Raw genomic sequence first — 15585 nt, 5'->3', positions numbered from 1 at the left:
AGCTGGCCACCAGCAAAATCACCTTATTTTTGTGTTTTGGACTCTGGTATTCTAGTTATCAGCATGGTACGCTTCCTAGCCACCAGCAAAACCAGCATATGCTGTGTTTTGGACAACAGTATGCCGGTCTGGGACATGGGAAGCTAGTGGCCACCAATAAAACCAATGCGTATGTGTATTAGACAATGGTCTGCTGGCATCAGCACGACGAGGTTCTCGATCACCAGCAAAACCAGCATATTTTGTGTTTTTGACAGTGGTATGCTGGCCACCAGCATGTGAAGCTTCCTGACCACCAGTAATACCAGCAGCTGTTGTGTTTTGAACACTCATATGTTAGTCACCAGCATGGTAGGTTTCTTGGTCACCAGCAAAAACAGTGTGTGCTTTGGACAATGATATGCAGGTCATCACCATGGGAAACTAGTGGTCACCAGAAAAAAAAACAAAAACAACATATGCTGTTTTTTGGACACTGGTGTGTTAGTCATCATCATGGAAAGCCAGTATCCTGGCCGCCAGACAAAACAGCATATGTTGTTTTGGGCTCTGGTATGTTAGTCATCAGCATGGGAAGTTATGGGTTACCAGTAAAACCAGCATATGCTGCTATCCAGGCACTGGTATGCAGCTCCACCAGCATGTGAAGCTTTCCGGCCACCAGCAAAACCAACATGTTCTGTTTTCCCAGCAATGGTATGCTGGTCACCAGCATGGGAAGCTTTCTGGCCACCATGAACAACAGCATATGTTGTATTTTAGACACTGGCATGCTGGTCATTAGCATGGGAAGCTAATGGCCACCAGTAAAACCAACATGTTCTGTTTTCCCAGCAATGGTATGCTGGTCACCAGCATGGGAAGCTTTCTGGCCACCATGAACAACAGCATATGTTGTATTTTAGACACTGGCATGCTGGTCATTAGCATGGGAAGCTAATGGCCACCAGTAAAACCAACATGTTCTGTTTTCCCAGCAATGGTATGCTGGTCACCAGCATGGGAAGCTTTCTGGCCACCATGAACAACAGCATATGTTGTATTTTAGACACTGGCATGCTGGTCATTAGCATGGGAAGCTAATGGCCACCAGTAAAACCAACATGTTCTGTTTTCCCAGCAATGGTATGCTGGTCACCAGCATGGGAAGCTTTCTGGACACCATGAACAACAGCATATGTTGTATTTTAGACACTGGTATGCTGGTCACCAGCATGGGAAGCATTTTGCCTCACCACCAACAAAATGTGTTGTGTTTTGCACTTGGGTATGTTAGTCATTAGTGTAGTGGTTGGTGTGGTGCAACAGATAACACCACTACCTGCCACTGAGCTTCCACATCATGTGGGAGACTGGGGTTCGATTCCCAGTCTGGATGAATATGCTGCGCTACACCAATAAGAGTCCTAACACTACGTTGACCCGCCTCTGTAACATGAATAACCCTGGAAGTTGCTCTGGATAAGAGCGTCAGCTAAATGCCATAAATGTAAATGTCATCAGCTTTGGATGATGACATTTACATCATCCACTGTTTTGCAAACCAGTGTTGATCAGGATGAAACTCCCAATGGCCTGTACGTTTTTATTTAATAGGATGTTATGATTCTAGTGTTCGGCATCACGTCCATTAAAGCCACAGCACTGCATCGTTGCTGGGATGGACCGCAGTAAGTTTGGAAGGAGCGCTTGTGAATGGTGCTTTTCCCACCCGTTTTCAGTCAAACGGCACATATGAAAGATTATTAACGGCAAAGCCTTCTTAGCGTCTCCCGTTGCTAAGCGACATAGACACGAGGGTTTATTTCCCCACCCGTTTTCCGACCAACCGTCGGCAAACTGCATATGTGATAAATCGTGGAGCGAGTGGGCGGAGCTTGCTGGAATGCGGGTGGGAGGGAGAAAGGAAGCCTACACGCGCCCTGTCCCGGTTCAGGCTCGTCCCTGTCAGCGCATTCAAAGTGTATACACACACACACACACACACACGCCCCCACACACACACGCCCCCACACTCTCACACACTCGCCCTCGCGCCACAGTTACTTCAGCACTTGCCAGAGTGCGCTGCACCGCGTGTACTCTCTCTCTCCAGCTATGATGCATCAGATGAAACCACGCGCACAGCAACACCGTTGAGAGTTCTTCGAGTCCGTTTTGCGCGCGCGCTCATCATTTCGGTTTTGTCGTTGCCGGTCGGTGTGGCCGCGCGCCTCTCTCTGGCTGCAGGGTGGCCACGTCGTAATGGAAAAAGTGGAGCTGTCTGACGAGTGAAGGAAGGCAAGGGAAAGACCCCGCGATGAACGGGGCGGACGGCGCGGCACCGCACGCCAGCGCGAGCGCAGACGGGCAGTACGGGAGCGCGTGCGACACGGCGCTCAGCACGCTGCTGGCCGTGGCCGTGTACGTGCTTGTCAAGGCGAGCCTGGACGGCATTCGGCAGTGGCGCGCGCGCATCTCCGTGCTGGTGGTGGGCTCGGGACCTATCGGGTTGACGGCGGCGCTGGTCGCTGTCCGCACGGGCAAAGTGCTGAAACTCACCGTGCTGGACGAGCGCTACAGGACGGCGCTGCTGTGCAGGCCGCAGCAAATCGCGCTGGACCCGCGCAGCGTGCGCTTCTTGCTGGGCCTTGGCGTGGACTTCGACAACATGGAGGGCTGCTGGCACAACGAGCACTTCTTCACCAAGATAGGAGTGTTCCAGGAGTACCTGCTCAGTATACTTGAGCAGAAGAAGCACAAAGTGGACGTGAAAGTGCACCTAGGCACAAAGGTCAGTGAGGTCATGCTTCTGCTCACTGTTATGCTCACTGTATTTAAGATGGTAGTACTGGAGTAGGAATGTGTGCTAATATAGGGGGTGGTGGGTGTTGTGTGTGTATGTGTGTGTGTGTGTGTGTGTGTTGTCAGGGGGTGGGGGTGGACCAGGGTAATGCAGTGGTTAGTTAGTATACTGGGCGAAAGTGATACAGTGAAACACTGAACCATGGTATGATGTAGGGCAGGAATGAAGTGGACCAGGGTGATATAGTGCTATACTGGAGTGAAGCGGAGAGATCTAGTGTAATGCTGGACGAGGGTGATATAGTCCAAGAACGAAGTGGCTCAGGGTTTAATACTTGACAAGGGTGATGGAATGTAATGCTGGATCAGAGTAATGCAGTGCAAGAATGAAGCTGATGAGAGTCATACAGTGTAATACAGTGGACAAGGATGATACGGAGCTGTGATGGAGTGAAGCAGAGGCATATGTTTTAATGATTAAATGATTCAGAGTGATATAGTGTAATATCAAGTGGATCAGGGTGATTTATTTAAAATGAAAGTGTTTAAGCTGCTGTGAATTTTACACATCCATGCTCTGATTGTTCTGAAAAGCTATTGATGGAATTGCAGTGAAAGACATTTATAGCCACTGTGCATTTAAAATCATATGATTTCTTGTCCAGAATGAGAGTTTGTGACACTTACAATGTAGAAATCTATGATCGTCTGGCCTGTTGGATCATTACATATAAATAAATGCAGTAACATCAGTGAAGCATTAGACAATTGGATTAAATGGTAGCAATGGTGGCCACTCAGAGTACTGCAGAAATAGGGTAAATAAAAGGTAAAGGACTGGTCTTAAAATAGTGCAGTTAACTGTAAATTTAAATATTTTCAGCCACTTTTACAAAATGTTCAAAATTCCTTCATAGCTTTTTTTTTTTTTGATTTATTTTTATAGTAAAATATAATGCCCGCTGTGAATCTAGTGCATAACACAAGAGAATATCAGGTGCTGTTTTAAGTATAGTCACAGAGGATTGTGCAGCTGAGCAGGCTGACAGATTAAAGCTCCTGGAGGAGCTGCATTTTGCTCAATCCAGAAAGAGCTTCCGAGTCTCTCTGTTAAAGCGCACAGCAGGGCACCTGACGGAGCAGATCCAGCTCAGAACACCATAGGATAGAAGATGAAAGTGGTTGAACCTGTTAAAGAGTTCAGCCTTTGCGCCTCTTAGCAGATTTTAAAGCAGCTGTAATCACTCCAGCATGTACTGCACAGTGCTTGATTTTCCTGGAAAGGTTTTGGGTGAAATGCGGCCTCGTGTTCTCTTTCGAAGGATTTATAGTTATTTAGGTGCCCAGAACCCTGTCGCCTTCTTACCAGTTGTCCTTTCTCGGAGGACTTTTGGTAAGTAAGGACCACTTCAGACCAGAAAAAAACCCCACAAGACCTGCCTGCCATTTTGGAGATGCACTGACCCAATTGTAGCCATCAATTGACCCAATTGTAACTCATCACCTGCAATAACTGACTGTTCACTTGCTGCCTAAGATATCCACCCCTTGATAGATGCCTCTGTAGATGAAGAAAATCAATGTTTTTATAGTTTTACGGCTCACTGGTGTATGTGATTCAACCAGTCCACTGAGGTTGGTTTCTACATGATCGTTCTTACTGTATTGAGCATAGCATTGTTTGTATGAAACAGTCATTTGCATGTCAAGCAGTTGATTCACCCGTACATCTGCCTCTGCTATTCCGCCCTATTCTGTGGGATTGTTCAGCGCTATCATTAGAAAACAGCCACTGCCTCAGGAATGAGTGCAGAGGCACAGTAGTGAAAAAAAGAAAAGGAAAAATTGAATGCATGACTGAGACTGAACAGAGACAGCAGCCTTGAGCATCGTCGCTGCCTGGCATGCAGAGGATTAGAATGTGAAGGATCTTCTAAGAGCAGGAGAGTTTTCCATTAAAATGGATGAAATTGTAATAAGAATGAAATGTTCCTTAACAGGAAGCAGGTAGGTATGGGTCTTATGATGAGGAATGAATCCTCAAAGCATTCCATAGTGAGATTGGAGACTCTTCTTTGCAGTGGGAACAACTATTGGCAGATTGCAGAAAGCCAGGGGTCTACTGCTTTTCTCCTTACAAGGTCATCAATATGTAGCCTGATAGAGACTCGCATTCCCGCTTGAGGCAAAACACTCTCATTTCAGAAATGTGGGGTTTTTTTATTGTTTTTTAGAAAGCCCCAAATATAGTCTGCCTATGTGAATAAAAGGCAGATTAAGGGTTTGTACAATGTGTATTAAATACAGTTTGACTGTCATGCATGTGTCACAAATTGTTAATTGCACAGAGAATATTACAAAGCAAGCTGTGTCATTGTTTTACCTACACCTAAACCTAATTCTAACTTTAACCAAGGCAAAATCTAACCTAACCCGAATCTTACCCATAACCTAAACTTAACCTAAGTCTTACCCAAACCCTAAACATACCCATGGCAGAATGTAAAATTTAAACTTTTCATTCATTTATTCATTTTGTATAACCTCACAGGCTGGGTTGTACGTTTTTGTCAAAATAGTGCCACCAGTGGATGGAAGCTCCTTGTGAATCGTACAAATTTCAAAAAAATATCGGACAGGAGCTCCTTGTAAATGTTACATTCTTGCGAATGTTACACTTTTTTTGGGGGTGGTATCGGTATAATTTTAATGAGACCTTGTTATACTGAGACATGTTTGGTTCTGGCGTTTGCTTCTTCCGTTTTCAAAGCTAATAATGTTCCTAACAAGTAATGCAAATCTTTGGAAACTAATGGAAGGCTCATTTGCACTCTCTAAACCACACACTTTCTTTGTGTAATCCTATTAGCAGGACCGTGAACAGCAGTCAGTGTTACTGGGGGTGACTTGACTGAATTGTCTGGCTGTGGCAGGTTTTATGTACAGGTGATTGCGTTTAGTAGAGGTTGAATATCAGTGCTGACGCACGAAGAAGGCAGGACAGAGCAATAAAGTCTTTTAATAGATTCACTGTTCCCCTTCGGTTTTTCTCCCTACTTCTGTGGCTTTATCGCTTTCTCTCTCTGTCTGTCTCAGATCATTGCTGTTATTCGGAGTTGACCTGCTGCTGTCCTCTCCCTCATCTCGTTCTTTTGTAAGAGCCAGTAGCTGTTTACTGGCCGCCAAAGCAGCATTCACTCCGGTCCGGACATGAAGACGCTTTTATTTGTAGTCGTGACAGCCTTTTGTTGGGGTTTCTTTAGGCTTTTTATCCACACTGCATGCTTCCCTGGGAAGGGCCCTAAGCAGTCTCTGCAAGAAGAGAAACTCTTATAGAGGGACAGTTCTACTTTTTGTGCAATATTTGCAACAGACATTTAGGGGCAAATATTAAATATAGTATTTTTTATTCATATGAAGGTGTATTTATTTTTTTTTGTTATTTGGAAGTGGACTGTACTGGATAAACCATATACATCACAGTGCATGCCGAAGTGTCTGCATTCAGACTGTCTGCGCCATATCTAATAAGCCTTATTGTTTTTTTAGGCCTCCTCTGATATAACCAGACACACTGAGTAGCTCACTTGCAAAAAGGCAAGGCAAACGAGTTTGATTTTATTTAGTGTTGGGGTGTTTTTAATGACTAGACATCCGTCTGGCTCAGTGCAAGTGCAAGATGTGGTGGTCAAACATCTGACACATCCCACTGCAGCCCTGCTGTAATTTCATTGGAGTTATCTATGGTTTTAACATGCTCCATATCCAGTTTCCAAGCTGACCTTTGTAGTCTATATTTAGAATAATTGTATTTAAGAGGAACTGCATTTGTTCACCTACATTCTAATGACTCGTTCCATGTACCTCTGAAGTCGGATGTTGAAGCTAGGAATGCCATCACGAGCTGGGCACTTTCCAGTTAGAGCTCATTTCGTACAGTTTTGTAACTACTCTATTTTAAAACATTTACAAAAATACAGTTAGATAACAACTTTGCATTTCATCACTACTGATTTGACACTACTGATCTTTTACCAGTGTTTTATGGTAAATCTAATCAAAATATGTCCCACTGTTTATGTCTCAGGTTAGCATTGTAAGTTGTAATTATGCTGTATTTTAAGCATCCAAACATCACTGATTTAATAACACATGTAAGTATATAAATACTGTATAATACTACTGCTTTCATTACTGTTGATGTATGGTGTGACCAACTCATGTTAAAATTTCTATTTTTTTCCTACTCTGAGCTCGGAAAATTCGGAAACACCTACTCAGAAAGAACATATTAATGGTCGAGCATGGACAGGTCAATTCCTGCCATTTTGTGACTCTCTCTCTCTCTCTCTCTCACTCTCTCTTTCTCTCTCTCTCTCTCTAGTTCACAGATGAGTATCTGAGGAGGATCCCGAATGGAGAATGGCCCCGGGTGATTGTAGTAGCTGACGGCTCTTGTGGAGACTCCTGCTCTGTGTTGGGCATAAGCTCAGAATACATTGTAGAGTCATGTCATGCCTATGGAGCTAACGCCACCATAGAGAGACTGGACCAGAGACAGGTGAGCATTGGACTGGGCTTTCAGGAAACTGGGTGGAGCATTTAATCTAATTACAGGTGTAGAGGATCAGAAAGCACCATTAGATGACATATAGATATCTCAGAGTCCTAATCACAGTCTTGTCATTGCAAATTGTCCCACAGTGGCAGATATACAGACTGCTTTTGGTGATCATTTATAATCAGTGACATCAGACATGCAGCCCAATAACCTGCATTATTGGTTTTGAACAGGTTTTCCTTTTGTGTGTTTAGCTTAAGTCATCATGATTTATTTAAAATTTTATTGATGTTATTATCAGCATGTAAATAATAGCATTGCATAATAGGGTTCAGCTGCACTGTATTTCAAATGTTTGCGGGCACCTCCTCCTCATTTCTTATGAAATCCAGGATATTAATAGAGAGTTTGTCCCCTGCAGCAACAGCCTCTACTGTTCTGGGAAGGCTTTACATTAGGTGTCGAAACATTGCTGTAAGGATCTGATTGCATTAGTGAGATCAGATACTAATGGTGGTTAATTAGTTCTGCAGCTCCATTCCAAAGGTATTGGATGAAGCTTCATCACTCCAGAAAACATGGTTCTACTGGTACCCAGTGATATTTGGGGGGCTTTAGACCCCTTCAGGTAATGTAAATTATGCATTATACTCTTAGATAGTGCAGCAAAATTCCAGTAGGAAAACATTTGAGATTCACGCATTGATAAGGTGACCCCTTTCAGCAAAAAGAGTTTTACAGCACCTAAGTTAATTTCCTCTACAGTTGGCAGGCAGTGCCTTTTTTCAGCAATTACCTTGTATAGGTCCCTATGTTGGGGTTAAATGAACCTCAGTAGAGAGACATATCTATATATCTTACCACTTTAGGTGAGTGCATTTCAGAGCTGCTGCTGTAAGACATGAAACACGTAATGAAAAACATGAAAAGGTTTAAGTCAGCAAAAATCAGTCATAAGGCAGATATGGTATATAGACCGTAGATACCAGTTCCTTTTATTTATTTCTGAAACATCAGCCCTGCTCTCACACAAGCTACATTTCATATCTGATATTCAGCTTCTTACAGCGTGGAACTAAATCAGTTTTACAGCAGTACTTTTTAGATTGTTGAATATTAAATGATTGAGTGCTTTTAGCAAGATAGAAACGACAGCTTGTCCAGCTGCTCCTGCCGCCGGTAAACCTGGAGTGACTGAGGGATAAATGTAAGCTGTTTAATAGGCAGTAGGGGGTTCAGTGACAAATGGGGAGTAGATGAGTTCAGGGGAAGGTCTGCACAGGACTGATCTTATCTAGAATGGAGGAAGGGGGAAAATTGATTTCTACAGGGTCTTGTCTGTCCTTCACTCACTTCATCGATTAGGTCATACCCACTCAGGAACCTACTCAATCAGACAAGAGCGCAATTTGCTTTATTTTTCCCTTTTTCTTGATTGGGGAATTTGTCTCTTGTATATTCTTTAAGACAGTTTCCTTCTACTTCAGATGATGTTAACGGAAAAGGGTTTTGTTAGGTGTTTTTTTATTATTATTATTATTATTATTTTAATTGTACCCTATTTTCTAGCAATGCCCCCAACACTAGAAGGGGGGTGGCTATAGCATGTCTCCTCACACACATGTGAAGCCAGATGGTTGCCCGTGCTTACAGACACATGTGCTGACCAACATCACACTAGGAGTGATGTGGGGAGGAAGTGCCATCAACCCAGAGAGCAAGGACCATTGTGCTCTCCCGGACTCCGACTGCTGATGGCAATCAGCGTGACACAAGATTCGAACCTTGGATCATAGTGGCAGTACCTTAGTCCACTGGACCACTAGCTTACCCTAGAACTGTAGGTTAGTTTTGGCATTGAGCTGTGAGTGTGGTTTTCCAAATATGGTAGTCTAAGGAATTAAATAAAAACACTATGACCACCCTGCAGATAATCAGAACAGTGTGCAGGTCTGCTAAATGCAATCATAACCATATTATTTCAGCTTGTTAAATATTTAGAAAGACACAGATTGTTGATGGAAATACAACTATTGTTTAAAAAAAAGTGCTTAAAATGCTTAAAGTGGCCCTGTTACATAATATGCTAAGTCCATGGAGGGTCACAGTGTCAGTATTGTTGCTCATCTTTAACAAAAAAGGAAACCTAAATATGGAAAAAGCTGATGTTGTCTAGCACTAGAACAAATGAACTGAGGAGAGACTACAGTAGCAATAATAATCATTGTTATTGCTGTATGATTCCATGTAAGAGGATGTCATTTCTAAATCTTTATTCCAGTCTAATTCAAGAGCAGTCATTTCCTTATGTGACCTGGCTGGGCTGTACTGTGCTAGCATTTCTGTATTTATTAGAAAACAGTGCCGTCTTGTCTGGTAGATTCTGCCTTACAAAGGAAATGTGATTAACCAGTGAAATTTGCCATCTTCATTACATTAGTCTAATATATGATTGAATCAGAATAAGCAGTGGTCATTTTGTTAGACCACCAGCATTCTCCAATTCACAGACACAATAATGACAAAGAGCTTGACATATTCACAATAAACACAAAGGAACATAGTTTGCATACATTTACTTTTCCAGATGCATGGAACATGGTCATTTGTCACTGATGTGCTAGTGAATAAATATACAGAGTCATCTGTGATCTAATTGCCCAGGCAACGCACCAGCATTACTGACGTCAGCAGAATTAAGTTTACATAAAGGAATAACAAGTGGGCAGGGAAATTGGTGATGACTTCTGCCGTCTGTAGTTCAAAACACAGGTGATGGAAGGTCAGGTCCCTGCGTCTACTGAGGACTGCAACATGTTGAAGTTAACAGTAACTTTGTTAACAGGCACACAGATTGGCCTGGCCATGTTCTCGGCCTAAGAAACTACACTGAAATTGGCTGTGGTGGCTCAGCGGTCAGAGCACAGGGTTGTGGGTTTTATACCCAGGTTTGCTAAACTGCCACTGTTAAGCCCTTGGACAATACATCTAACCTCCTTTGCTCCAGTGGTGCTGCAGCATGTCTGACCCTGGCTTTTCAAGCTGTTGTATGTTGTACTGTACAAGTGTATGAGTATACTGACAATAAGTCACATGAACTATATTTCCAAATAGTTGTGGACCCCTTTTAATGAATGTATTCAGCTACTTTAAGTTATACCCATTGATGATACAGATGCATATGCACATACACACAGGTTGTTTAGTCCATGTAGAAAAGTATAGCCAAGTATGGGGAAGTTGGGGATGAGATGGAGTGGTGATCCTCTAACATCCTGACCTCATTAATGCACCAAATTCTAGCAGAAAGGACAGTAGATCTAGTTACTCCAACAAAAGATAAACTATTTTTAATACCCTTGATTTTGGAAGAAACAATGAATGAGCAAGTGTCCCAATATGTGTGTCCATATTGTGTATAGCCTGCTTTAGAGAGTAACACTGTATTCCCTCTGTTTGGTCTAGGTCCCCACGCCAGAGATCAGGGCACACAGCCTGTACTTTGACCTGTCGGCGTACGGCATCGATGCCATTAAAGAACCTCGCAGCTCCTCTCAGGCCTCAGGCAAACCTGGCTTTCACCTGAAGATCTACGGAACGTTCCGGAACCGCTACATGGCCCTGGCCTGCACATCTGCTGACTCAAAGATGATGCGTTTCCTGCGCCACACGGCCAGCTCCTCAGTAAGACATCCTGGCATGTTTCAGTTTGACAGATCAAGTTTAGAGAATCTTTGAAGAGGCTCTATGGGGTTCATCTAAACAGTCTCTGTAATTTCTTTTTTACAGTAAGAAATTTCTCCTTGCACACCTTTTACTTTGACATCAACTGTGGCAAGAGTTTCCTGTAGGTCCTGTGAGGACATTTTAGAACTGTTGGAGACCTCTTATTATATTATATTGTGGTCTGCTCTATTGTGGCAGAACTTGCTAGGACGGTCTGATCTGGCCATGCTGGTTAATTTTAATTTGATTTAGTGGATGGTGGAACGGCTGATTCCCAGACTCATCTGCATCTACATCCTTCTTTCTGAAGGCCTCAGAGATCTGGCCATAGTGATCCCACTCACTTCAACAATCAAGAGCAAATCAGATTGAATGTCTGAGGCTTAAATAAGAGGTTCCTCCAAAGTCCCCTTTAACCACGCTCTAACCATGCTGCACCTCTAATTGCAGGCATTTTATATAGTTGTAAATGTGGGAGTGTCCTAACATTTGCTTACAAGACAATTGCATGTATATTAATTACATTTTATCAGTTTTATTTATTTTGTTATAATACCACCCCCATCTGCCAATACTGTTTAAATGAAGATCAAATGTCCATATGTTTAAATATGTTAAAAAAGAACAGAGGCTTTTGTGGGCCGCACTAATATTTTCACATGAATGTATGTCTTTTTTATCTTATATATTTACTAAATTATATAAGATGTAGCACTTAAACTTATATAAGCTTTTGCCGCCCTGATGATAGCCGGGTAGAGCTATGAAAGTGACAGGCTTTCCCTGTGCGGGGAGTCATGTGTGGTGGCCTGCAGCTGGGATTTCCACATGAGTGGCTAAAAAAGCAGGTCTAATGAAAACTCTCTAATACTGTGTGACGCTTTCACACCTGCTCTCCTGCTCCCTCAGGCTGCTCAGTTGTGCCGGGAAATGCACTGAAACCAGCCATGCTTATGAAGGAGTGCTTTGGAGAGAGGACACAGGAGTAAATGTCTAATTACCCCTTAAGCAAAATCCTCCAGTTTCTAGTGTGACTCTGTTGTGATTCAGTAATATCAGTGTTTACTTGGTACCTGTGTATACAGTCTAAAATCTAACTGTATACTCTAACAGTATGGTCCATATGTGTAACTGGTAAAGTTAAAAAGTTAAAACTGTGTAAAGAACTTTTAAAGGGCAAATCACATGATTTCAATCACTGCTGCAAGACAAGAATGAGAAAGAGGGGCGAGAGGATGGAAAAGAAGGGGGGGGGGGGCATGAGACATTAAAGGGAAAGGAGGGAAAAAGAGGGAAAATATATGAGACAGAAAAAGAGAGAGAAGATTTAATAAGACAGTGGCGTCACAGCGCAAAGTCGTTATTGTGACAGAGCACGTCATTTACACAGACACATGCTGTTACCTGGTTACAGCTAGGGAGAATCTGTGTGTGTATGTGTGTGTGTGTGTGTGACGAGTGCAGAAGATAGGGGGGACGTTACCAAGACACCACTGGAGGATGATGGGGGCAAGGATGTGAGTCAGTGGAGCATGTGGCATTTATTTCCTTCTATGTATGTGTGTGTGTGTGTGTGTGTGTGTGTGTGTGTGTGTGTGTGCGCGTGCGTGCATAGGGAATGTCTATATGACCATTACTTACAGTCTGAGGCATAGACCTTTTTTGGTTTTTGGGAAGTCCATCATTTTTTTGTGTGTGTTTCTGCATGTCTTTAGGCCTAAACAAAGTCATTTAGAAACATTCACACAAACACACTGTAATAATACTGTCTTTTCTCTCTGTCTATAGATCATGAAGAACATATTCCACCAGTCCTTTAATGCCTATAAGACGGACATTGAACCACGGCTGAGTGAGCTGACCCTGCAGCGGATGCAGTGCAGCCGGAAGCTGTTTGAGATCATGCTGTCCCACCGGCGGGTCAGCGCCGCCTACATCGAGGAGGATAACGTGGCCGTCACCGTGGAAGGAGAAGCTGCCCGCGTGCTTAACTTCGACACTGGTCAGTTTGTGAGTATTTAACTCACAAAGTAGTTACAGAGTAATGGATATCTATAGACCTTCACGGTTTAACATCCTAACTCATTTAATACTCCTCAGATAATTCCTTCTTTCTGAAAACTTAAAAGTGACCTTATGAGTGTACTTAATACCAAATGTTGCTGTCTGTTATTTTTAATTTTTTAATTAATTTTTTTTTCAAGACATTTCTGCTGAACAATCATGCAAAAAACATTTGTGCATCTAAAGTTCTTTGAGGTGTCTGTATATAACCATTACCTTTACTATTTTTCACGAATGCAATGGCTGTGACGAATGCAGTGGCTGTAACCTTTGCTATTGCTAAAAATGTCTCAACATTACATTTGCCATTTTGGAGGTGTCCTCAGCTGCCCAGCCCTTGACATTTTGAGGTTTGAGTCTATTTCCAGGCTGCTGGGTTTTTTTGGGCCACTGTTGAGCACTAAATCAGGCTGGGAATCTGGATTTAAATAACTGTGAGACTGGCTGTATTCTCACCATATTGCACACATAGCATATTTTACATTACAGCATACATTTTAAACTGAACTTTCTTAAAGTGGCTTTAGGAGGAAAAAATGGTATTTTGTCTTCCTACAGTTGGAGAGTGTAATTCACTTTTACAACACTAGCACAAGTACTAGCACATGCTATGAGCTCCCCCTCATGGACAGCTGTAAATGTGCATTTGTTGACAAACTGAGGGATACAGGACCAGCATCTGAAATGACAGAATCATGTGGACTCAGGTGGAACAGTAATATTAAAGAATCTTATGCACAAATATGACTTCTGCAGTGTTGTGTAGTTCTGCTGAGAGGTCTTTTGCAGCTCCACCAAAGTTACATGCAGTAGCATGTAGTAGCATGTACAGTGCAGTAGCAGCCCAGCAACATGCCCATATGGGGCCTGTATGATGTGGCCCAACTTGGAGCCGAGAAAATTTTTTCCTCAGGTTCCACGTTGGCCCCCACCCATGTGCAATTAAGGTGGGCTGTAACGACGTGGCCTATTTGGAAAATGTGAACTTCACATGGTCATGTTAGCTTGCAGCGTTCCATACCAGAGATGCAATGGTAGAGACTATTGTCTTTCACTTACAGATATTTTTTCCATATTAAAAATAATAGGATTGTTACATATGCTTGCTTTAACATGAGAATAACATGCCCTTGTTGTTTGTGTGAAAGGCTGTGGTGTGAACCTGGGCATGAGGGGCTTGGAATCACTGGGAGCGTTCATCTACAGAACTGCCACTGCTCAAGACCAGAACGATGTGTTTGAGGCCCTCTCAGCCAAAATCCAGCACTCCAAACAGGTGGCGGAAACCTTCAGACAAACTGGACTGGCTGCTGCTATGTTTGAATGAGTGTGTGTGTGTGTGTGTGTGTGGGGGGGGGGGCAAAGACAGATAAACACAGCCTGAGAGAGAGAGAGAGATGGTGTTGCCTCAAAGTTGAAGTGCATTGTTTTACACTTGCCATGTTTGGAGTGTTGTTGATTAATTTAAGTGCCAAAAGGGACCAAAGGCTGGTGTGTACATGTTTTTGCTTTGTGAAGAATGACATCGTCTTTAATTTCCATCAAAGATGGCTGTTTTGACCAGAGTGGACCCCTGTGTGAGGTGAAGGCTTGTGAGGTGTAAAGCTTGTAATGAAGTCGGGACACACCGTGCCTGCCCGTGTCACAGTGTCATTAGTGTAATAATGACTGCAGTGTGAGCTGCTTAACACAAGTCTTGTCAAATGAACATTTAAATTAAGTTTATTTTTGATCAACATGCTGCTGGTTTAATTGCTGCTTGCCATTTCTGTCACATATGACTTTTTTTTGTTGGCAACCTGTGGTGGCTAACACAACCTCCGTGGGAAAACATTAAACTCCCCTTATTTATGGAAGTCAGTTGAGAAAACAGAACATTTTTTTTACAGAAGTGCCTGGCAGAATCATCCGCTCTCTGTGTTTCACATGTACAGCGAGGTATGTTTAGATGATTTATGATGTTTGTTAATAAAATGAAATGTGTATGGTTCATATTTGGAGTTTTTATGGTTGTGGTGTTTTATGTTGAAGCTGGGACATAATTAGTTTCATTTTAACTTAAAAGCAACAGTTTTATGTTTAAAAAAAAAAAAGCAACTATCTTTAATAGCCCGTAATCAGTTTAGTTCTTTTTGATTTAGCAAAGCATTTAAAATTCTAATGTTTACATTAGTGGGAAACCCAGGCCACTGTCTATGGTTATACTGTATACTGAACCTAGTGTTCACTTGGTCAGTGTAAGCGGTCAGGACGCAGCTGACCAAATAAGGAAAGGTCCAAAAGTTAACAGCCACACAAGGCAGAACTAGGTCTCAACAGAAACAGAACTGATAAGGAAACAGTACAGCTTTTACTTGTTCATCCTGCTCGATTAAGACACACATACACATTTTACTCCCACTTCAGTATAATTTGACTGTACTTTTTGCCACCGCTTACACCTGTTCATA

At 42.6% G+C, this 15585-nt stretch overlaps 1 protein-coding gene across 2 annotated transcripts; it reads left to right on the top strand.

Moving 5' to 3' along the window:
* The first annotated feature begins 1951 nt into the window (after positions 1 to 1951).
* On the top strand, positions 1952 to 15125 carry LOC140540828 (uncharacterized). 2 transcript variants are annotated; one of them, XM_072663259.1, is made up of 5 exons: positions 1952 to 2773; positions 7169 to 7345; positions 10811 to 11029; positions 12860 to 13081; positions 14284 to 14390. In XM_072663259.1, the coding sequence occupies exons 1-5, from the start codon at positions 2300 to 2302 to the stop codon at positions 14293 to 14295; spliced, it is 1104 nt and encodes a 367-aa protein (XP_072519360.1). In that variant the 5' UTR covers positions 1952 to 2299; the 3' UTR covers positions 14296 to 14390. The 2 variants fall into 2 exon arrangements, with proteins under 2 accessions (XP_072519360.1, XP_072519359.1); XM_072663258.1 differs by having other exon boundaries at positions 1953 to 2773; positions 12860 to 13073; positions 14284 to 15125.
* Positions 15126 to 15585: the final 460 nt, after the last annotated feature.

This window comes from Salminus brasiliensis, chromosome 19 (assembly GCF_030463535.1).
Source record: "Salminus brasiliensis chromosome 19, fSalBra1.hap2, whole genome shotgun sequence".
Taxonomy (NCBI): domain Eukaryota; kingdom Metazoa; phylum Chordata; class Actinopteri; order Characiformes; family Bryconidae; genus Salminus; species Salminus brasiliensis.
Note: the sequence above shows the minus strand (reverse complement) of the source record. Positions and strands in the feature narration are given on the sequence as shown.